At 43.3% G+C, this 23,443-nt stretch overlaps 2 gene segments (V, D, J or C); both read right to left on the reverse strand.

The window, feature by feature from the left end:
- LOC132222663 (Ig heavy chain V region 1B43-like) overlaps positions 1-23,443 on the reverse strand; it is a 150,306-nt gene that overhangs the window by 30,549 nt on the left and 96,314 nt on the right.
- LOC132222425 (immunoglobulin heavy variable 1-3-like) lies at positions 10,372-10,866 on the reverse strand. The segment is given in 2 exon segments: positions 10,372-10,688; positions 10,775-10,866. Coding segments are annotated over 2 exon segments (363 nt in total).

Here is a 23,443-nt window from a genome sequence, read left to right on the forward strand (position 1 = left end):
GCTTCCTAGGACAGCAGGGAACCCTTCTGTGGATGGATGTGGGGCTCGCTGTGTTTGGTGCACTGAGCTGACAGCTCTTTTGGGGGTCAATGTGGACCCAGAGAGGATGGGTGAGGTCCCTGAGCCTTGAGTGTGCTCAGGCCTTTCAGCGGAGGGAGGGCCCTGTGATCTCCTTAGAACCAGGAGGGGGAGGGCAAACGGAGAGTCAGAAAGTAAGGGTAGCTGTGACCTCTGAGGGATGGAGGAGGAGCTGTACACATACCCCAGTCCCAGCAACCCACCTGCAAGTTCAGATTCCTAAGTGAAAAGTTCAAAAGACAGTGAAAAAAGACACTTTTAGAATGTGTGAAGGAGACTTGGTGAAGGAGAGTCCCCATCAGTGCCAACATGTCTCCTGCAAACAGACAATGACCCTTCCTCATTGTTGTCTGCAGTGAGAATATGAGAAGGAAGAATTCTGCTTGGAGGCAGGTGAGAGCTGGAGGGGAAATCCCTGAGCCCAATAGGAAGGCCATTCTCCCCCCCCCCGCCCCCCCCCCCCCACACACATACTCTCCCCCTCTGCCTCTGCTACTGGGGCTGCTCTCTCCACTGTGGGTCCTGAGAGCCCCCTGGTGTCCTGAGTGCCCCCTGCAGCCCATCTTTGAAGTTTCCCTCAGGGAGGTTTGTGTCTGGGCTCACACTGACTTCCCCTCTCTGTGTCTCACACAGTAATACATGGCTGTGGCCGTGTCCTCAGCTTTCACGCTGTTCATTCGCAGATATACCGTGTTCTCTGCATTGTCCTGGAGATGGTGAATAGGCGCTTCACAGAGTCTGCGTAGTATTTCTGTCTTCCATCATTCCATATAACCGCCACCCACTCCACCCTTTCCCTGGAGCCTGGCGGACCCAGTTCATCCAGTAGCTATTGAAGTTAAATCAAGAGTCTGCACAGGAGAGTCTCAGAGACACACACCCCCCCGCCAGGCTGCTCCAAGCCTTCCCCAGACTCCACCAGATGCACCTCACACTGGTCACCAGCAAACACAAAGACGTCCTGGTCAGGAAACTCTCACATGTCCACTGTTTCTCTCACTCATGACCAGTCACATACTCAGTGCTTCTTGTTCTCCATGAATTACCTCTTAAAAGAGCCACAGGGAAAACCCAGGTGAGCCCCAACCCCATGGTGAGTCCTCTATGTTCAGTCCTGAACAGGGAATGAGAACACCTGGGGATCCCAGGGCTGGACTACTGTCCCAGAGCTGCAGGGTTAAGATGGGCTGTTTTTTATGAGCAGAGGGAGCCCTATTTGCATGTCCTCCTACTATATGGAGCTCTCATATTGGACTCTGACATAAAGGACAAGGTCCCAGAGTGTGACATGTTCAAGCATGCTCTTTGTTAGGAATTACTCCTCACACCCAGGTTGGTGCCCTCCCCACTAGACTCACCTGCTATATGAGACCTGTACATAGACCCAGGAGAGAAATTTTCATAAATATAAGGTTTAACATGAGAATATGCCTTTGACAGTATCCAGAAATCAACCCTCACAACCTGAGAAAGAAGTAAAAGTGCAGGAAGTTCATCTGCAGGAGATGGGAGGTTTCATCTGACACCATTTCCCCTACAAAGTGATCAGAGGATAAACTAAGACCCGAGTGTGAACCTGGAACCAGTGGAGCAAGTGTTGAGGGAGAGTGTCATGTCTGTGTGGGCCCCTGGGAACTATAGAGACACAGACAGAGCACCCAAGACCTATTCCTTCAGGGGATTTGGTGCTGAAAGTATAACAGCTGCACGGCCTCCTTTGTGGTGTTTCTTCTCCAGACTCTTGTAGACACAGTTTCATACATTGGAATATAGAAGAATCTCTGTCATGCACAGGTGTGTTTAGGGGAAGATGTGGGTAATGATTTAGGAATAACTAAGTTTAGGTCAGGAAAATGTTGTTATTGGAAACTTTGATGTTAGCATGTGACCCTTGGGACTGCTGTCTCCATGTCCTGGCTCAGCTTTAGGTCTCTTTTCTGTGACCTGTCCTTGGGTGTCTGCAGGTGGATTGGCCTGTGAGTGGGGTGTTGGTGGATATAGAGTGGCAGATGGGATTTTATGGGGTTCTCAGCGTATGAGGCTGTGGGAGGAGTTGGAAAGAGTCAGAAGGGCTCTGGCCATGGAGCTCAGGGTCTCTGAGAGATCTAGGAGAATGTAGACAGTGGAAGGCAGCTTGGGAGTTTTCCCTCCTCTTGAATTTTGAGAATATTTTGAGAGGGATAAGGGTTAGTTCTCCTTTGAATGTCTGGTGAAATTCACTTGTGAAGTTATCTGGTTCAGGACTTTTGTTTGCTTGGAGTTTTGGGGCTCCTGCTTCCATTTCATTAGGTTATTTTGGTCTATTTACATGTTCTGATTGTTCTGATTCAGGATATATGTTTCTAGGAATTAAGCATGTTTGCCATTTGGTCCGATATATTGTTATATGGTTGTTCATAGTAGTTTATTACAATCCTTTGTATTTCAATAGTTTTAGTTGTTACTTCTCTTTCATTTTTATTTTATTTGTGTGCACTGTCTTTATTTCTTGATAGGTCTGTTTAAAAGTTTGTCAATTTAGTCTATCCTTTCAAACATCCAACTCTTGGTTTAATTAATTTCTTCAAGTTGTGTTTTGTTTATTTATGCTAAAGTCTTTATTCTTTCCTTCCTTCTACTCACTCCAGGCTTTTTATCGCAGTTCTTTAGATTGTTATTTTTGTTCCTATTTCCTGAGGTGGGCTTGTGATGGTGTAGATTTTCCTCATATAACTGCTTTGTCCCATAGATTTTGGGTTGTTGTGCTTTCTTTTTCATTTGTTTTAAATTAACTTTGATTTTTCCTTTATCTCATTGTTCAGTAACATATTCCTTAGCATCAATGATGTTATGTGTTTCTCTGTTTTTATTTTCCTTGTGGTGATTTCTAATGTCATACCAGTATAATCAGAGAAGATGCTTGATATGGTTTCAGTCTTCTTAAACTTATTGAGACTTGTTTTGTATACTAACATGTGGTCTATCCTAGAAAATGTTTCATGTGTGCATGGAAAGAATGTATATCCTGCTGCTTTGGGGTGGAATGCTCTGAAGATTTCTATTATGTAATTGAAGATCTGTGTTTTCTTGTTGATTTTCTGTCTGGAAAAATCTATCCATTGATGTCAATGGAGAGTTTAAATCCCCTACTATGAACATAGTACTGTCAATCTCTCCCTATATATCCTTCAAGATTTGCTTTTTTAAAATGAATTTTTATTGATTTCAGAGAGGAAGGGATAGGGAGAGAGAGGTAAAATTTCAATCATGTGAGAGAATCATTGATTTGCTGCCTACTACATACCCCCTAATGGGGATAAAGCCTGAAACCTGGGCTTGTGCCCTGAGTGCCAATGCAGCTCTGACCACTGGTTCATAGGTCAGTGCTCAACCACTGAGCCACACTGGCTGGGCTCAAGATTTTCTTTATATATTTAAGTCCTACATTGTTATGTTTATAAATGTTTACCAGAGTAATATCCTCTTGTTGGATTGCTCCTTTTATTATTCTGTAGTCTCTTTCTTTGTCTCTTACTTTAGTCTTTGTTTCATAGTCTATTTTTGTCAGATGTAAGTATTGATATTCCAGGTGTTTTTTTTCATATCCATTTGTATGAAATTTCTTTTTTCATCCCTTTACTTTTCTCTGTGTGTATCTTTCATCCTGGAGTATGTCAGTTGTGGACACCATATATGTGATTCTTGCTTTCTTATCCAATCAGCTACCCTATGTCTTTTCATTGCAGCATTTAATCAATTTACATTTAAAGTGATGATTTATTGGTACATATTTATTGCCATTTTATGTTTTCACCTCTGTATTTTTTCTTCTTTTTCTTTTCATTGTCCTCCTCCTCCTTTTTTTTTTCTAGCAGACCTTTAACATTTCTTGTAATACTGGTTTGATGTTAACAAGCTCCTTTAGCTTTTCTTGTCTGGTAAACTCTTTGTTTTGCCTTCAATTATAAAAACCTTGCTGAGTAAAGTAGTCTTGGTTGTAGTTCTTGCTTTTCAACACTTTGAATATTTCTTGCCAATCTCTTCTGGAATGAAATATTTCTGTTGATAAATCAGCTGACATTCTTATGGGAGCTGCCCTGTGGTTAATTACCTACCTTTCTCTTACTGCTGTTAAGATTCTCTCTTTGTATTTAATATTTGTCATTTAAATGATCCTGTGTCTTTTTGTGGGCCTCTTTGGGTTCATCTTATTTGGGACTCTCTGTGATTCCTGTACTTGTGCGTCTTTTTCCTTCACCAGTTTAGGGAAAGTTTCAGTTGTTATTTCATGAAATAGGTTCTTGACCACTTGCTCAGTGTCTCCTCCTTCTGATATCATTATGATGAAGAAGTTGTTTCATTCCATGTTGTTCCAAATTTTCTTAAAATTATCCTCATTCTTTTTTATTATGTTTTTCTTCTCCAAATGTTCTCTCCCACTACTTTTTCTCCCAAATCACTGTTTTGATCCTCTGCTTCATCCAACCTACTTTTAATTCCTTCCAGTGTATTCTTGATGGCAGATATGGTGTTCTTCATTTCAAACTCGTTCTTATTCAGAGTCTCTATGCAATTTGTCATGCCATTGTAGTTCCCAATACGTTCATTAAGCATCCTTATAACCACTACTTAAAACTCTATATCTGATAAATTGCTTGCCTCCATTTGATTTAGCTCATTTTTTGGAGATTCCTCTTGTTTGTTCTGGGGCCTGTTTCCTTGTCCCCCAATATGGCTGTCTCTTTGAGTTGCTTTCTATGTATCAGATAGAACTGATATGACTCCCAGTCTTTTGGGGGATGTTTTAGGAAGTAGGTGTCCTGTGAGCCCCATTGGTGCAGTCTCCTTGATGTCCTGAACTGGATGCTCTGGAATGTCCCTGTTGTGAATTATGTGGGCCCTCTTTTTGTAATTGGGTCTTGATTTCTCTTGTCCCATTCATGGCTGGCATTGACCTTCAGACTGGCTGACTGTGAGACTCAAACCAGACCACATCATGGAATTGTTATACAGATGTCTTCAAATAATACAATACAGTACAATGATAAGAACAAAACACCATAAACACCATGAATAAAAACTTAAAAAAAAACAAATAAACATGAATGAAAAATTAAAAATAGAATAAAGAAAGAAGAAAAAGAATAGCAAAAAATTTGAAAGGAAAGATGGAAAAATAAGGAATAAGGAATGTAAATAGGAAATAATAGAATAAGAAAAGAGAAAAATCCTGCCTAATAAAGAAATATGTTTATTGACCCTCACACCATCACAAAATATGGTGGTGCCCACGGCGAATAAGGAGAGAATATGCCAATTACCTGCCCCACCCTCAAAGATGGTGGCACCCACAGTCACAAGATGGCGGCACCCAGTCTTCTTAGCCCCGCCGAGGTGGCAGGCATGTGGCAAGGCCAAGCCCACTCCCAGCCTGGGTCACAGGAAAGCTTCAGAAAGCAGCTGCCCAGCTGCCCAGAGCCGTTGAGGCTCAGGTAACCAGGGCCGGCCAAGGCTTGGGCTGCTGACAGTGGCAGCAGCAGAGATGTGATGGGGGCATCGCCTTTCCCTGATCGCCCAGTCACCTCCCGCCCCTGAGTGCTCCTGGACTATGAGAGGGGACAGGCTGGGCTGAGGGACCCCCACTCCAGTGCATGAGTTTTCATGCACTGTACCTCTAGTAAGAAATATAAAAGACAATAGGAAAAAAAAGAAATTTAAAATATAATGAAAAGAATAAAAAGGAAAAATTGGGGTTCACCTCAATAGAGTATGTTTTACCTGCTGTGATCTCCCTTTGGATATGCTAAGTGTGAGGCTTGTTGGGTGCTGCTCCAATGTTGTCTGAAGAGGACTAGTGGGTGTGCTGGCTTAGGGCCTCCTGGGAGGTTCTCTGGTGAAGCCCAACCTTAAGAGTTATCTATGCCTCGCCCTTGGCCACCAGTTTGAAGATATAAGTGACTCACAGTTTGTGGTGTGTCTGCTGGGCTTGGATGTGCATAGGAAGAAACAAGCTGAGCGCCAAGCCTGGTGTTTACCACCACAGAGCCCAGGGTGAGGGTCAGCAAATGTCCCAAGGCACCCCTGGATCCTCCTGTTCCTGCCTCCACCTGCTGACTGGCTGTTAACCTCGGTACCTGGAAAGGCTCAGTCTCTTAAAGAGCCTCTGGTGGAATCAGGAGGATGGGGCTCTAGGAATTACTGATCAGACTTCAGGGAAGATGGTGGGTGTGTTCCCCTACGCCAGAGCCACTTGTCTGAGTCTGTCCCTGATTTTTTCCTGAACTTGGTACCTTGGAACCCCTGGTGGTCAGGTGGGTGGGGACTTTGCAGACCAGAGATTGGGTCTCCCAAAGAGAATTTTTCTCAAATCTCCTGTGAGGAGCAGGCACCAGTGAGGTTCAAGAGAAGTGGGTCAATGGCCTCACCAAAGCCAGTCTCTGACACCTCCCGATACTTCCCAGACATCTACACCAGGCCTATGCCCCTGACTCCTCAGCAGGGCCTAGGATGCAGGGTGGGGTGACTGGGTTCCAGAGGTGGGGGATTGCTTTACCCAAGCTGATGCCATTGGGTGGGGATAGCTCCTCCCAAGAAATATGGCTGCTGAGGAATGGAGGAGGGCCCAGTACAGTGTCCTGGAGGCTCTTGCCCATGTCCCTCCCCAAAGCCACCCATCCTGACTCTCCTCAGGCAGGTGCCTTCTGACTGCCCTCCTTCCCTTGGAGCACAGCAGGACTGGTTGCTAACACACATTTTGCTCCTTGGCCTTTAAAGTGGTGGCTTTGTCTCCAGCAGGCTCTGCTACTTCTTGGCAGACAGAAACCTACCTGCGTTTCACAGCTGGGTGCTATGTTGTTGCCTATTCAAGTCTCTGGAACTTCAGGCAGGGGCCTGTTCTTGGTCTGGGCTTCACACCTCTCAGGGTGAACCTCTGTAGCTGAACTATCCCTCTATCACCTTGGCCTGACAACCAGGGGAGAGGGGCCAGCCTCTTTTGAGTGCCCCCCTGCTTCCTTCCAGTCTCCAGGTGGTTTCTCCTGGCTCCTTGGTTAAATGTCTCCTCTTCAGATAGCCTTTAATTGGTCATTCAAGGTGATTGAGTCCCAATTTAGTTGTAATTTCCAGTTGGTTCTGGGAGGAGGTGAGAGTAAAATCCACCTACATCAAAACCACGTTGTTCCCTCACCCTCTGTGTTTCTCTTCCTGCAAACATGAAACTTCAACTGTGCTGCGTGTGAGAGTGTTTCTACTAATATAGTATAACTGTTGAAACACAGAGCCATCAGTGGTAGTCACAGAGGCATATATCTAGAGAGACTCTTGGATAAACTGTTATATGGAGAGGAAACCCAAAACCCTCAGAGGAAACTGCCATAAACACCACCTGCAACCACTCCTGGGGCTACAACACAAAGTCTGTGTGTCCTGTTTGCCCCCTGCTGGTCACAGCCTCTGCTGCAGGGAGGTTTGTGTCTGGGCTCACACTGACTTTCCCTCACTGTGTATGCTTCACAGTAATACACTGCGGTGTCCTCGACTCTCAGGCTGTTCATTTGCAGATACCCCATGTTCTTGGCATTGTCTCTGGAGATGGTGAAGCAGTCCTTCACCGAGTCTGCATAGTATTTCTGACTTCCATCATACCATATAACTGCCACCCACTCTAGTCCTTTCCCTGGAGCCTGGCGGATCCAGTGCATGCCATAGCTACTGAAGTTGAATCCAGAGGCTGCACAGGAGAGTCTCAGAGACCCTCCAGGCTGCACCAAGCCTCCCCCAGACTCCACCAGCTGCACTTCACTCTGGACACCTGCAAACACAAAGACATCCTGGTCATGAAACTCACACATCCACTGTTACCCTCACTCATATCCACACACAATACACAGTGTTTCTCATTCTCCATAAATTACCTCTTAAAATAGCAACAAGGAAAACCCAGCTGAGCCCAAATCCCATGGTGAGTGGTCTGTCTTCAGTCTTGATCAGAGACTGGGAACACTTGGAGATCTCAGAGCTGTGGGGTCAGGGCTGGGCTGTTTTTATGAGGGGACCGTATTTGCATGTCCACCTCCTATATAGGGAGCTTTGGGGTTGGATTATGACATAAAGGACACAGTCCCAGAGTGTGACATGTCCAAGGGTGCTGTGTGTGAGGAATTACTCAACACATCTGGGCCTGTGCTCCCCCAGTGGACCCAAAGGCTCCAGGAGACCTGTACCAAGACCCAGGAGAAAAATTTTCAAAAATGAAAAAGAAGAGGTTTAAAATGAGAGATGCCTTGGACAGTCACCAGTAATAACAACCAAGAGAAAGCAACTCTCACAACCAGAAAAAGAAGTAAAAATGCAGGAGGTTCATGTTCAGGATATGGGAAATTCCATCTGACACTGTTTCCCCTACAAAGTGATCAGAGGATAAACTAAGACCAGAATGTGAGCCTAGAGCTAGTGGACCAAATGTTGGGGGAGAGTGGAGAGTCTGAGTGAGTCCCTGGAAAACAGAAGCATGAACTATAGAGACACAGACAGAGCTCCCGGGTCCTATTCCTTCAGATGAGTTTGGTGCTGGACGTGTAGCGGCTGCACTGCCTCCTTTATGGTATTTATTCTCTAGACTTTTTTGTCAATCCAGTTTCAAATATTGGAACATAAAAAAATCTCCATTATAACCAGATCTGTTTAGGTGAAGTTGCTGATTATAATTGGGAACCAATTAAGTTTAAGTTTGGGGAATTTAATTATGTAAGGTTTTGATGCAGATCACTGATAGAAACCTGGTCACCCTCATCGGTTCTGCCTTGTATTCACCATCAGGGTCTGTATCCATGAGGACATGTGACATGGTTCTAAGTAAGGAGCAGGAGAGCATGTTGGGATTTCCTACTTCATCATCAGCTTATTTCAGAAGGACAATCCCCTCCCTCTCGAGTCCCTACTCACATCTGCATGTGGCCCTTGGCAGTGCTGTCACTGGTCAGTACATGATGGGCGTCCCCTGGGACCTGAGGCCCATTCACTGGACGGACCAATGTGCAACATGGGAAAAGCCACCCGGAGGCGGAAGATGAATTACCATGGACCGGAATTCACCCCATCTGAGCAGGCACAGCTCCAGGATTGTCCCTTCATTGTGTGGTGATTTCCTCATTGTTCACCCAGTTCAGTTTGTCTCTCTTTTTCCTGAAATAGCCACACATAACATCTGCAGTCATTCAGATAAGGAAGCACTGACTTAAAATTTAACCCAAGTTCCAGGTTCCAGGTGAGGTCCAAACTACTGTGGCATGCATCCCAGACAGACAGGTGTCATGGCTGAATTCTAGACAAATTAACATGTGAACACACATATGCTCACTCCCCTCTCATGTACACAACTCCCAGTTCTCAGGGAAGAAACTCATCCCAGGTTCCTGAGGGGCAGTGGAGGCCCTGACTCTCAGGGAACTGTGATGGCTGGACCCTGACCTCAGTAATATCTGGGTTCTCATCGCTGGGGCCTGTGGGTGTGCTTATATGACAGGACTTTGCAGACATGGTTAAGGTGGGGACGAGGGAGCTAAGTGTTCCAACACGGGGATTATCCTGACTCATCTGCTGGGAGATGTCGGTAACAAGGGTCCCCTTCAGACAGAAACAAACAAATCAGACTAAAATGAAATCATTGAAACCAGATGTTGGAGTGGGTTTGCTCACCCATCCAAGTGAATGAGGACCAGGAGGGAAGCGTGAGATAGGGAGGACGGAGAGCTGTGGAGGGAGGTCCTAGGGGAGGATCCTCACCGCTGTGGCCCAGGTGGGCCTTTCAGAGGGAAACAGATGGGACTTTCAGAGGGAAACATGGGGACAGGTGGGTCTGTGGGGACAGGGGGCCTGAGCTCCGCACACAGGGGCCTGGGCTGTGCTGGGGTCTCTCTTGGTGGGAAGGTTTCCAAAACCGAGGACAAGGAGAGCACAGAAGATGGTCTGCTTGCAGTGGAAGAGAAATAGAAAATACAGACTTGGTGACATAGTCCCTGTCACTGCTGACATGTCTCCTGCAAACAGACAATGTCCCTTCTTCATTGAGAATGAAATGTCTACAGTGAGAATATGAGAAGGAAGACCCATCCCTAGAGGCAGCTGAGAGCTTGATAGGAAATCCCTGACGTCAACAGGAAGCCCCTTCCCTCATCACCTTCCTCTGCCCCTGCTTCTAGGGCTGCTCTCTGTGCTGTGGGTCTGAGCACCCCCTGGTGTCCTGAGTGCCCCCTGAAGCCCAGCCCTGCTCTCTACCTCAGGGAGGTTTGTGTCTGGGCTCACATTGACTTCCCCTCACTGTGTGTCCCTTGCACAGTAATATATGGCCGTGTCCTCGGCTCTCAGGCTGCTTAGCTCCATGTAGGCTGTGCTCGTTGATATATCTCTGGTCATGGAGACTCTGCCTTGGAACTTCTGTGCATATTTTGTGTTTCCATTGTTAGGGTAAACCCACCCCATCCACTCAAGCCCTTGTCCTGGGGCTTGTCGCACCCAGTGAATGTAGTAGCTGGTGAAGGTGTATCCAGAAGCCTTGCAGGAGACCTTCACGGAGGCCCCAGGCTTCTTCACCTCAGCCCCAGACTGCACCAGCTGCACCTGGGAGTGGACACCTGTGGAGAGGAGACAGAAGTGGGTGGAAATCTCCCTTGATCCTCCCTGATCCGCTCCTTAACCCAGGGACTGGGGAGCCCCTTACCAGTAGCCATGGCCACCAGGAGGAGGGTTCTCCAGCTCCAGTCCATGCTGAGGTGCTGTGCTGTGAGCACTTCTGTAGGGGAAAGTGTGGCTGTGGGTGATGCCCCCAGGGCACAGACTTATCCATATTTAACCTAGTCTACTCCCTCTCTTTTGCATATTCATGAGGCAGAGTATTTCATAGCTGACATCTTGGCCCCACCTGAGAGAAGATGGATGACATAGGGACAGGCTCAGTGGAAGTCTGAGGGTCCTAGTCCTTATTCTTGTTTTTCTTTTCTATAAATTATATCTTTATTGTTGAAATTATTACATATGTCCCATTTAATTCCCCATTGACCCCTTCTAGCCTGCCCCAAGACTTCACCATCCTATTGTCTGTGTCCATGGATTATGTATATATGCATTCAAGTTTTTAGTTGATCTCTTCCCACCCAACCACCCTTCCCTGGTTTCCTTCTGAGATTCGGAACTCTGTTCCATGCTTCCATGATTCTGGATCCACTCCATTCATCAGTTTATTTTGGTCCACGGGAACATATGAGTGAGATTATGTGATACTTGTCTTTCTCTGACTGATTTATTTCGCATAGCATGATACTCTCCAGGTCACTTCATGCTGTCTCAAAGGGTAAGAGTCTCTTCTTTGTTACTGCTGCATAGTATTTCATGGCATAAATGTACCACTGCTTTTTTAACCACTCGTCTACTGATGGGCACTTGGGCTATTTCCAGATCTTAACTATTGTAAATTGTGCTGCTATGAACATAGGCATGAATACATTCCAGTAACTTTTCATTTTTATGTAGTCCCATTTGTTTATTTTCTCCTTATTTTTTTTTTGACCTAGGAGATGTATCTGTAAACATATTGCTACTAGAGATGTCTGAGATTATACTGCCTATGGTTTCTTGTATGATTTTTATGTTTTAATGACTTACATTTAAGACTTTTATCCATTTTGAGCTTTTTCTTGTGTATGGTGTAAGTTGGTCTGGTTTCAATTTGCTTGCACGTGTCTGTCCCATTTTCTGAACATCATTTATTCAAGAGACTCTCTTGACTCCATTGTATGATCTTGCCTCCTTTATCAAATATTAATTGAGCATAATGACTTGGGTCAATTTCTGGGGTCTATGTTCTATTTAATTGGTCGATATGTCTGTTCTTATGCCAGTACCAGGCTGTTTTGATTACAGTGGTTTTGTAGTATAATTTTATATCTGGTATTGTGATCCCTCAAATTTTATTCTTGTTTCTCAAGATTACTGAGCTTTTCAGGATCTCTTTAATTCCATATAAATTTTTAGAAAATTTGTTGTATATCTGTGAAGACCACAGTGGGTATTTTAATAAGAATTTCATTGAATCTATAGATCGCTTTGGGTAGTATAGGCATATTAAGTATGTTAATAATACCAATTTCTGAACACGGTATATTCTTCCACTTTTTAATGTTTTCCTCCATATCTATTTTCAAGATCTTGTAGGTTTCCCAGTACAGGCCTTTTGCCTCCTTGGTTCAATTTATTCCTAAGTATCTTAAGTTTTTTTTTTTTTTCTTTTTTTTTTTTTTATTGCTTAAAGTATTACAAAGGGTATTACATATGTATCCATTTTATCCCCCCGCCCTAGACAGTCCCCTAGCCTCCCCTATCACCCAGTGTCTTATGTCCATTGGTTATGCTTATATGCATGCATACAAGTCCTTTAGTTGATCTCTTACCCCCCTACCTCCTGCCCCCCAACCCACCCCGGCCTTCCCGCTGCAGTTTGACAATCTGTTTGAGGCAGCTCTGCCTCTGTATCTATTATTGTTCAAAAGTTTATAATGGTCTCTATTGACCATGAATGAGTGAGATCATGTGGTATTTTTCCTTTATTGACTGGCTTATTTCACTTAGCATAATGCTCTCCAGTTCCATCCATGACGTTGCAAATGGTAAGAGTTCCTTCCTTTTTACAGCAGCATAGTATTCCATCGTGTAGATGTACCACTGTTTTCTAATCCATTCATCTACTGATGGGCACTTAGGCTGTTTCCAGATCTTAGCTATGGTGAACTGTGCTGCTATGAACATATGGGTGCATATATCCTTTCTGATTGGTGTTTCTGTTTTCTTGGGATATATTCCTAGAAGTGGGATCACAGGGTCAAATGGGAGTTCCATTTTCAGTTTTTTAAGGAAACTCCATACTGTCTTCCATAGTGGCTGCACCAGTCTGCATTCCCACCAGCAGTGCACAAGTGTTCCTTTTTCTCCACAACCTCTCCAGCACTTGTCGTTTGTTGATTTGTTGATGATAGCCAGTCTGACAGGTGTGAGATGGTACCTCATTGCTGTTTTGATTTGCATCTCTCGGATGATTAGTGACTTTGAGCATGTTTTCATATGTCTCTTGGCTTTCTGAATGTCCTCTTTTGAAAGGTGTCTATTTAGGTCCTTTGCCCATTTTTTGATTGGATTGTTTATCTTCCTTTTGTTAAGTTGTATGAGTTCCCTATAAATTTTGGAGATTAGGCCCTTATCAGATATGTCATTGGCAAATATGTTTTCCCACACAGTGGGTTTTCTCCTTGTTTTTTTGATGGTTTCTTTTGCTGTGCAGAAGCTTTTTATTTTGATGTAGTCCCATTTGTTCATTTTTTCTTTAGTTTCAAGTGCCCTAGGAGCTGTATCAGTGAAGAAACTGCTTGGGCATATGTCTGAAATTTTCTTGCCTTTGGATTCTTCTAGAATTTTTATGGTATCCTGTCGTACATTTAAGTCCTTTATCCATTTTGAGTTTATTTTTGTGTATGGTGTAAGTTGGTGGTCTAGTTTCATTTTCTTGCATATATCTGTCCAATTTTCCCAACACCATTTATTGAAGAGACTATCTTGGCTCCATTGTATGTTCTTGCCTCCTTTGTCAAATATTAATTGAGCATATTGGTTCGGGCCGATTTCTGGGCTCTCTATTCTATTCCATTGATCTATATGCCTATTCTTGTGCCAGTACCAGGCAGTTTTGAGAACAGTGGCTTTGTAATACAACTTGATATCTGGTATTGAGATCCCACCTACTTTGTTCTTTTTCAGGATTGCTGCAGCTATTCGGGGTCTTCTTTTATTCCAGATGAATTTTTGGAAATTTCGTTCTAGATCTCTGAAGTATGCTGTTGGTATTTTAATGGGAAGTGCATTGAATTTATAGATTGCTTTGGGTAGTATGGACATTTTAATGATGTTGATTCTACCAATCCATGAACACGGTATGTTCTTCCATCTGTTTATGTCTTCCTCTATGTCTTTTTTCAACGTCCTGTAGTTTTCTGAGTAGAGGTCTTTTACCTCTTTAGTTAAGTTTATTCCTAGGTAGCTTAATTTTTTCGGTGCAATGGTAAACGGGATTGTTTTTATAATCTCTCTTTCTGAAAGTTCACTATTGGTGTATAGAAATGCCTCAGATTTCTTGGGGTTAATTTTGTATCCTGCTACATTGCCAAATTCATGTATTAAGTCTAGTAGCTTTTTGATGGAATCTCTAGGGTTTTGTATGTATAATATCATGTCGTCTGCAAATAAGGACAGTTTTACTTCCTCTTTTCCAATTTGGATGCCTTTTATTTCTTCTTCTTGCCAAATTGCAATGGCTAACACTTCCAGTACTATGTTGAACAGGAGTGGTGAGAGGGGGCATCCCTGTCTTGTTCCTGTTCTTAGGGGAAATGGTGTTAGTTTTTGTCCATTGAGTATGATGTTGGCTGTGGGCCTGTCATATATGGCTTTTATTATGTTGAGGTATGATCCTTCTACTCCCACCTTGCTGAGAGTTTTTATCAAAAATGGGTGTTGAATTTTGTCAAATGCTTTTTCTGCATCAATTGATATGACCATGTGGTTTTTTTCTTTCAATTTGTTTATGTGATGTATCACGTTTATTGATTTGCGGATATTGTACCATCCTTGCATCCCTGGGATAAATCCTACTTGGTCATGGTGTATGATCTTTCTGATGTACTGCTGGATCCGATTTGCTAAGATTTTGTTGAGGATTTTGGCATCTATGTTCATGAGGGATATTGGCCTGTAATTCTCTTTCATTGTGTTGTCTTTACCTGGTTTTGGTATTAGGGTGATGCTGGCTTCATAGAATGAGCTTGGAAGTGTTCCTTCCTCTTGAATTTTTTGTAGTAGTCTGAGGAGGATAGGTTTTAGTTCTTCCTTGAATGTTTGGTAAAACTCCCCTGTGAAGCCATCTGGTCCTGGGCTTTTGTTTGATGGAAGCTTTTTGATGACTGCTTCAATTTCTTCCATAGTTATTGGCCTGTTGAGATTTTTAGATTCTTCCTGATTGAGTTTTGGAATGTTGTATTTTTCTAGGAATTTGTCTATTTCCTCCAGGTTGTCTAGTTTGTTGGAGTAAAGCTGTCCATAGTATTATTTAACAATCATTTGTATTTCTGTGGGGTCTGTTGTTATTTCGCCTCTATCGTTTCTGATTTTATTTATTTGGGTCCTCTCTCTCTGCTTCTTGGTGAGTCTGGCTAGAGGTTTGTCAATCTTGTTTATCCTTTCAAAGAACCAGCTCTTGGTTTCATTGATTTTTCTGTATTGTTTTTTTGGTCTCTATGTCATTTATTTCTGCTCTAATCTTTATTATCTCCTTCCTTCTGCTCAGTCTGGGGTTTTCTTGTTGCTCTCTTTCTAATTCTTTGAGTTGTAGAGTTAGATGATTTACTACCATTTTTTCTTGTTTTTTGAGATAGGCCTGTAGAGCTATAAACTTCCCTCTCAGGACTGCTTTCAATGTGTCCCATAGGTTTTGGATTGTTGTGTTTTCATTGTCATTAGTTTGCAGGATGTTTTTAATTTCTTCTTTGATCTCATTGGTAACCCAATCAATATTTAATAGCATGCTATTCAGCTTCCAGGTGTTTGAGTATTTTGGGTTGTTTTTATTGTAGTTTATTTCTAATATTATGCCATCGTGGTCTGCGAAGACGCTTTTTATGATTTCAATCTTCTTGAATTTGGGGATACTTTGCTTGTGACCCAATATGTGGTCTATTTTTGAATATGTCCCATGAGCACCTGAGAAGAACGTATATTCTCTGGCTTTGGGGTTAAGTGTTCTGAAGATGTCTATTAAGTCCATCTGATCTAGTGAGTCATTTAGGATTGCTGTATCTTTGCTGGTTGTTTGTCTATAGGACTTATCCAGTGCTGTCAATGGTGTATTAAAGTCCCCTACTATGATTGTATTGTTGTCGATCTCTCCTTTGATATTTTCCAGGAGTTTTTTTATGAATTTGGGTGCTCCTACATTGGGTGCATATATGTTTACCAGGGTTATATCTTCTTGTTGTATTGATCCCTTTAGTATTATGAAGTGGCCTTCCTTATCTCTTGTTAAGGCCTTCACTTTGAGGTCTATTTTGTCCGATATAAGTATTGCTACCCCAGCTTTCTTTCCCTTTCCATTTGCCTGAAAGATATTTTTCCATCCTTTCACTTTCAGTCTGTGTGAGTCCCTTCTAATGAGGTGGGTTTCTTGTAGACAGCAGATGTATGGGTCATGTTTTTTTATCCATTCAGCCATTCAGTCTTTTGGTTGGAGCATTTAGTCCGTTTACGTTTAAAGTTATTATTGAAAGGTACTTGTTTGTAGCCATTTCTTTTTTTGTGTGGCTGTTTTCTTTCTGAGATTTTTATTTCTTATTTTTATATCAGTCCCTTTAGTATTCCTTGCAATGCTGGCTTGGTTGTGACAAACTCCCTTAGCCTTTTTTTGTCTGTGAAGCTTCTTATTTCCCCTTCAAGTTTGAATGATAGCCTTGCTGGATAGAGTATTCTTGGATTCAGTCCTTTGCTTTGCATCACTTTGTAAATTTCAGTCCATTCTTTTCTTGCCTGATGTGTTTCTGTTGAGAAGTCGTTTGACAATCTAATGGGAGATCCCTTGTATGTAACTTTCCGTCTCTCTCTTGCAGCCTGTAAGATTCTCTCTTTGTCCTGAACATTTGCCATGGTGATTATGATGTGTCTTGGTGTGGGTCTTTTCGGGTTCACCTTGTTTGGGACTCTCTGGGCTTGTGTGACTTTTTTCTTCCCCACCTTAGGAAAGTTTTCTGATATTATTTCTTCGAGTAGGTTTTCTAATCCTTGTTCATCCTTCTGTTGTTCTGGTACTCCTATTATTCGTATGTTGTTTCGTTTTATGTTGTCCCAAAGCTCCCTTAGGCTCTCCTCCTGTCTTTTAATTTTTTTCTCCAATTGCAGTACATTTTGGGTGTGTTTTGCTTCCTTGTCTTCTAATTCACTAATTCGGTCCTCCGCTTCTCCTAGTCTACTGTTGATACTTTCAATGGAGTTTTTCATTGCAGCTATATCACTCTTCATTTCTTCTTGGGTCTTACTTAGGTTGTTGATTTTTTCATCTGTTTCTTCTAGCTTCTTCCATATGTTATCGATTTTTTCATCTGTTTCTTCTAGCTTCTTCCATATGTTATCGATTTTTTCATCTGTTTCTTCTTGCTTCTTGCAGAGGTTGTCGATTTTTTCCTCCATCCGGTTTATGCACTCTAGGATCCTTATTCTGAATTCTTTATCTGTCATGTTGCATGCCTCTGTATTACTTAGCTGCTTTTCTGGAGAGTCCTCCTTCTCTTTCCTTTGGGGGTTTCTTTGTCTACCCATGTTTGATCTCACTGACATATCTAGACGTTGAGTTGCTCAGTGGTTGCTCCCTTGGTGGCAGGTGACTCCTTGGTCTGTGGTTGCTCTTCGGGCGGTTGCGGTAGCAGTTGCTCTTCAGTTGTCAGCAGCTCCTCTGGTGGGTGCTGTTCACAGCTGTGGTGGCTCTTCTGGCTGGTGGGGCGAGGTTTCACGTACAGCTGCTGTTCCTCAGCAGAGGATGTGGTGCTCAGGAGGTTGCTGTTGCTTGGATCTTTCCAGGGGAGTTCTGCTCTTCCCGGCTGCAAACCCTCTCACCAGCTGAGCAATTTCGCCAATTCGGTGTGAGTGTTACTAGCTTCAGCTGCTCGCTCCATTTGCTCCGGGACACGACCTGGGACACATCTGCCTATATCGCCGCCATCTTGGTTCTCAGTATCTTAAGTTTTGTTGTTGTTGTTTTTTCAATGGTAAATAGGATTGTGTGTTAAGTTTCTCCTTCTGAGAATTCATTATTGGTGTATAAAAATAGCTTTGATTTCTGGGTATTAATTTTGTATCCTGTTACATTACCAAAATCATTTATTAAATGTAGCAGTTTTTTTGGTTGAGTCCTTTGGGTTTTCTACGTACAGTATCATGTTGGTGAAGGACAGTCCCCAGTCACTGCCCATATGCCATCTGCCAACAGCAATGTGACCTCCTCCTCTGGTGTCCCCTGTGAGAATACAGGGAATTATAGCCAAAGCAAAAAAGCAAGAATCCTCCCTGGATGCAGCTGACAGCTTGAGCAGGAGTTTGTTAGAAATAAAATCATTTAAGGTCATGCAGGCAGGGATCAAGAGAGATAAGGAGCATGGCACTTCAAACTGGTGGGAAGGGGAACCCTGTATCCTACATGCACATTCTCACAGTGTCTCTGTTCTAGAAGGTAACACCTTCCCAGGTCCAGGAGATTGGAACTTGGGCACTTTTAGGGTCATTATTGATATGGTCACACCTGGATCACCCAAGCTGTATAATTCATTGGGGTCCCATTTATGAAATATCACAATAGTTGCAGGGAAGAGTGGGTACCTCTCACTGGAGGAGCCATGGTGAAGGTGTGTTTGCATTTGTGCCATAATTTCCTTGGACCAAGACCCATGTCATTCCATCATAGTCGTAATCTGAATCATTGCCATTTGCTTTTTCTTTCTGCATGACCACACCCCCTGCACCAGGCCCTCACTGCCCTAGTGTTTGTGATTTGCTTATTTTTAATCACTCTTCTCATTTTCTGTAGACATGGTGGTTGTCGACACACAATGACTTTTTATAGGAAAAGAAAACTGGTGCCTCCTCTTTAGATGCCATTGGAAAATTCAACCCTCAAAGGCCCAACTCTAAGTTCACACAAGGCCTTCTAAAAACTGATGAACTTGGATAAAGTACAGATTCCATCCAGAACTTTGTACCATGATCTTTGTCCAATTCTAGCAACATCATCACCACCTCCATCACCATCACCAGCACCACCATCATCATCATTATCACATGCTTACTTGTAATTATTCTTCTGATTTTCTGTAGGCCTAGTTTTTGAATACACATAAGGACACTTTATCTTAAATTTTTGGTCATTTTGCATAGGTGTTAAGTAAAATAGGTTGCCATGCTCTTACTTTCCATTTGACTGCTGAGAAGGGAAGGCTTATTTTTGCCTCTTCTCCATCTCCCACACACAAGAAATCTGATAGGAAATCATGGTTTTGTCTTTAGATGTAATTGTGAGATTGAAACCACTCAAGATTAGGAAAAACCAAGATGGCAGCATAGGTAAACACCAGAAACTGCTGCCTCCCACAACAACTTCAAAAATACAACGAAAAGACAAAACAGACATCATCCAGAACTACAGGAAGGCTGGCTGAGTGGAAATGCTACAACTAGAAGGAAAGAGAAAAGTACACTGAGACTCAGAGGAGCTGCGGAAGTAAAGTACAGAGGTACGGAGGCTTGAGAATGCACGGAAAGGGGCTGGTACCTGAGGATGTGGCTGTCTTTTTGTCTGTCCCAAGAGAAGCGGCTGTGTGCTGTGCTCGTGGTTTCACTCTGACCCTCTGAACTCAGAGGTCTGGCAAACTTTCTTGCCCAGATCCCTGGTTTTTACCTTTCGGGGGGGTACTCTGCCCTTCCCCGCTGCAAACTGTCTCACCGGCTGGGTATACTTCGCCAGTTCCGGGGTGGGTGTTATTAGTTTCAGCTGCTCACTCCATTTGCTTCGGGACAAGACCTGGGACGCGTCTTCCTATTTAGCCGCCATCTTCACGGCTGTCTTTTTTAATCTGGAGGGAGTCACAAGCTCCCGACTTCTCTGAACTCCAGTTCTAGAAAGTCTCTGGGAACCCAGGACTCATACGGGGAGAAACTGGACTGTCTGACAACTGGCAGAACTTGGAACTTGAGGGCCCGCTTTCCCTCAGAGGTGCTTGCAGCAATTACCGGGACACTGAGAAGCAGGGCCCCTTAGGGCAGGGCTGAGGATCAGCCATAGCTGCTTGCCCTGTTGATTCCCTGAGACCCCACCCCACCCAGGCTGCTGCGGAGGCTTTTGCATATGAATGCCCTGGCCCTTTGCAATCTAAAATTACCTAACAAATTGCAGCTGGGCCAGACAGACCCAGAACTTCTAAGATCAGTCCCAAGGCCCCAGAGCAGCTTGCATTGCTTCACAGCTGGGCCTCATCTGGGCACCTCTAAACCCTAAAAAAGGAAGGGCAATCTGCAGATCTCTTTGTAGCTCCTGCTGGGTAGCCTCAGGCAGAGGCTAAATTAGCACCTCCTTAGATCCAAGAGCCAGTGTACCCAGTGGTCAGATTGGGACCATCCAGGTTACAATTCCTCAGATCCATAAGGGACACACTCAGGGGGCAGACTCAGTGAGCACCAAAGCCCCACTGAAGCAAGTCTTTCCCCAGAAGGGTGTCTTCAGCACAGAAGTTCTCCTACTGCAGACACAGCTGATTCTCATAGCCAATTGGCCTGAAGGTCAATTCCTCCCAGTGATAACTACAACAATCAAGGCTTAACTACAACAAGACTGTGCACAAAGCCTACAAAGGGGTGCACCAAGAATGTCTACCTCAGCTAATTGGGGAGGCTGAGCCACTGGGCCCTATAGGACACCTAGCACACAAAGCCACTCTACCAACACAGGGAAGCATAAAAAATGCGGAGACGAAGAAACAGGTCACAAATGACAGAAATGGAGGAAAGCAAACGACTGTATATAGAGTTCAAAACCACGGTTTTAAGGTTTTTCAAGAATATTCTGGAAACCGCCGATAAATTTAGTGAGACCCTGGAGGATATGAAAAAAGACCAACTAGAAATTAAGCATACACTGACTGAAATAAAGAATAATATACAGAGATCCAACAGCAGACTAGAGGATCTCAAGAATCAAGTCAAAGATTTGAAATACGAAGAAGCAAAAAACACCCAACTGGAAAAGCAAAAAGAAAAAAGAACCCAAAAATATGAAGATAGTGTAAAGAGCCTCTGGGACAACTTCAAGCATACCAATATCCAAATTATGGGGGTGCCAGAAGAAGAGATAGAGCAAGATATTAAAAACCTATTTGAAGAAATAATGACAGAAAACTTTCCCTATCTGGTGAAAGAAATAGACTTACAAGTCCAGGAAGTACAGAGAACCCCAAACAAAAGGAATCCAAAGAGGACCACACCAAGACACATCATAATTAAAATGCCAAGAGCAAAAGACAAAGACAGAGTCTTAAAAGCAGCAAAAGAAAAACAGTTACCTACAAGGGAGTACCCATATGATTGTCAGCTGATTTCTCAACAGAAACTATGCAGGCCAGAAGGGAGTGGCAAGAAATATTCAAAGTGATTAATAGAAAGAACCTACAGCCAAGATTACTTTACCCACCAAAGCTCTCATTCAGAATTAAAGATCAGATAAAGAGCTTCACAGATAAGAAAAAGCTAAAGGGGTCCATCACCTCCAAACCAGTATTATATGAAATGCCTAAAGGTATTCTTTAAGAAGAGGAAGAAGAAGAAAAAGGTAAGTATAAAAATTATGAACAACAAATACATATCTATCAACAAGTGAATCTAAAAATTAAGTGGATAAAAAATCTGATGAACAGAATAAACTGGTGAATATAATAGAACCAGGAGCATAGAAAGGGAGTGGACTGACAATTCTTGAGAGGAAAGGGGTGGGGGGGGGTGCAGGAAGAGACTGGACAAAAATTGTACACCTATGGCCCTGACCGGTTTGGATCAATGGATAGATCGTTGGCCTGTGGACTGAAAGGTCCCAGGTTTGATTCTGGTCAAGGGCATGTACTTCGGTTGCAAGTACATCCCCAGTGGGAGGAGTGCAGAAGGCAGCTGATCCATGTTTCTCTCTCATCGATGTTTCTGACTCTCTATCCCTCGCTTTTCCTCTCTGTAAAAAATCAATAAAATATATTTACAAAATTGTACACTATGGATGAGGACAGTGGGTGGTAAGGACAGAGGGTTGGGTGGGAACCGGGTGGAGGGGAGCTATGGGGGGAAAAAGAGGAACAACTGTAATAATGTTAACAATAAAGATTTAATAAAAATAGAATGACATAATACAAATAAAGAAAACATTGGAAGGTATACACAGCAGATTAGGGGAAGCTTAGGATTAAATCAGTGAATTAGAAGACAGAGTTGAAAATATTACTCCATTAGAGAACCAAAAAGAATCAAGAATTAAAAAACAGGAGGACAGCTTAAGTGAGCTGTGAGACAATGTGAAACATAACAATATTAGAATAGTAGGTGTGCCAGAAGATGCAGAAAGGGAGAAAAAAATTGAGAAGATGTTTAAAGAAATAATGGTGGACAACTTCCCTAACCTGGTAAAGGGATAAGTCACACAGGTTTAGGAGGAACAGAGAACCCCAAACAAGAAGAACCTAAACAGAACCACACCAATACACATATTAATTCAAATGCCAAAAAATAAGATAAGGAGAGAAACTTAAAGGCAGCAAGAGAAAAGAAAACTGTTACCTACAAAGGAGTTCCCATAAGGGTGACACCTGATTTATCATCAGAAACTATACAGGCCAGAGGGAATGACATGAAGCACTCAAGCTATTCAATGTTAAGTAAACTTGGCTCTTGGACATGTCCCTTAGTGATGCTATTGGGTCTCAGTGTTGGGTTATAGTGTATCTTTACCAGCCCACATAGGCTGGTAGATCTAGTTCACATCTTACCTCATTAAAGAGAATCCAGAGACAGCCCAGATGGGGGAGAGGGTCTGCTAGGGCTCCACTAGTCCTGGGCCCAACTCCTGCAGCTGGACCTGGGGCAGGACACCTGGGGACAAGGAGCATCAATCCCTGTCAGTTCCTTTCAGACACAGTCATCCCATGTCCACTGTCTGACCCCTGATACCCTCACTTAGGGGGGCTGTCACCAAGGACAAGAGAAGACCCAGCAGTCTCATCTTCTTCTAGATCACAGCTCTGCCTTCCCAGAGACCTCAGCTCTGTGTGAGGAGAGAGCTGTGAGCCTTTACAGCCCAGGAGAGGATTGAACCTTGAGCTTGAAGAGAAATATGCATGTGGTGCAGCCTTTCCTATAAGTATAGGGCCCGAGGTTGGGCTTCCCTGGTCATTCTGGAGGCCTTCTTCGGCCATCTCTTCCCCTGACTTCACTCACCACGTAAGTCAGGGACAGGGGACCACCTGGGTCACAAAGCACATTGTAGTTTGGTGAAAAATTGACCTAAAGTTTCTGAGCATAAGAAGAAATGGTTGACTCAATGAGAAGGTTACACATTTAACTTTTCATGCATCTTTCAAGCTGATGTGAAAGGGATTACCATTTGTTCAGACCATTTCTGAATCTCAAAATCATATTCTATCCACAATTTCCTAATTTTTTGAATCTAATATTTTAGAAACAATTTATATCATTGTGAAAAATATAAAGGGCAGCCATTCTCAAT

The sequence above is a fragment of the Myotis daubentonii genome, chromosome 20, assembly GCF_963259705.1.
Source record: "Myotis daubentonii chromosome 20, mMyoDau2.1, whole genome shotgun sequence".
Taxonomy (NCBI): domain Eukaryota; kingdom Metazoa; phylum Chordata; class Mammalia; order Chiroptera; family Vespertilionidae; genus Myotis; species Myotis daubentonii.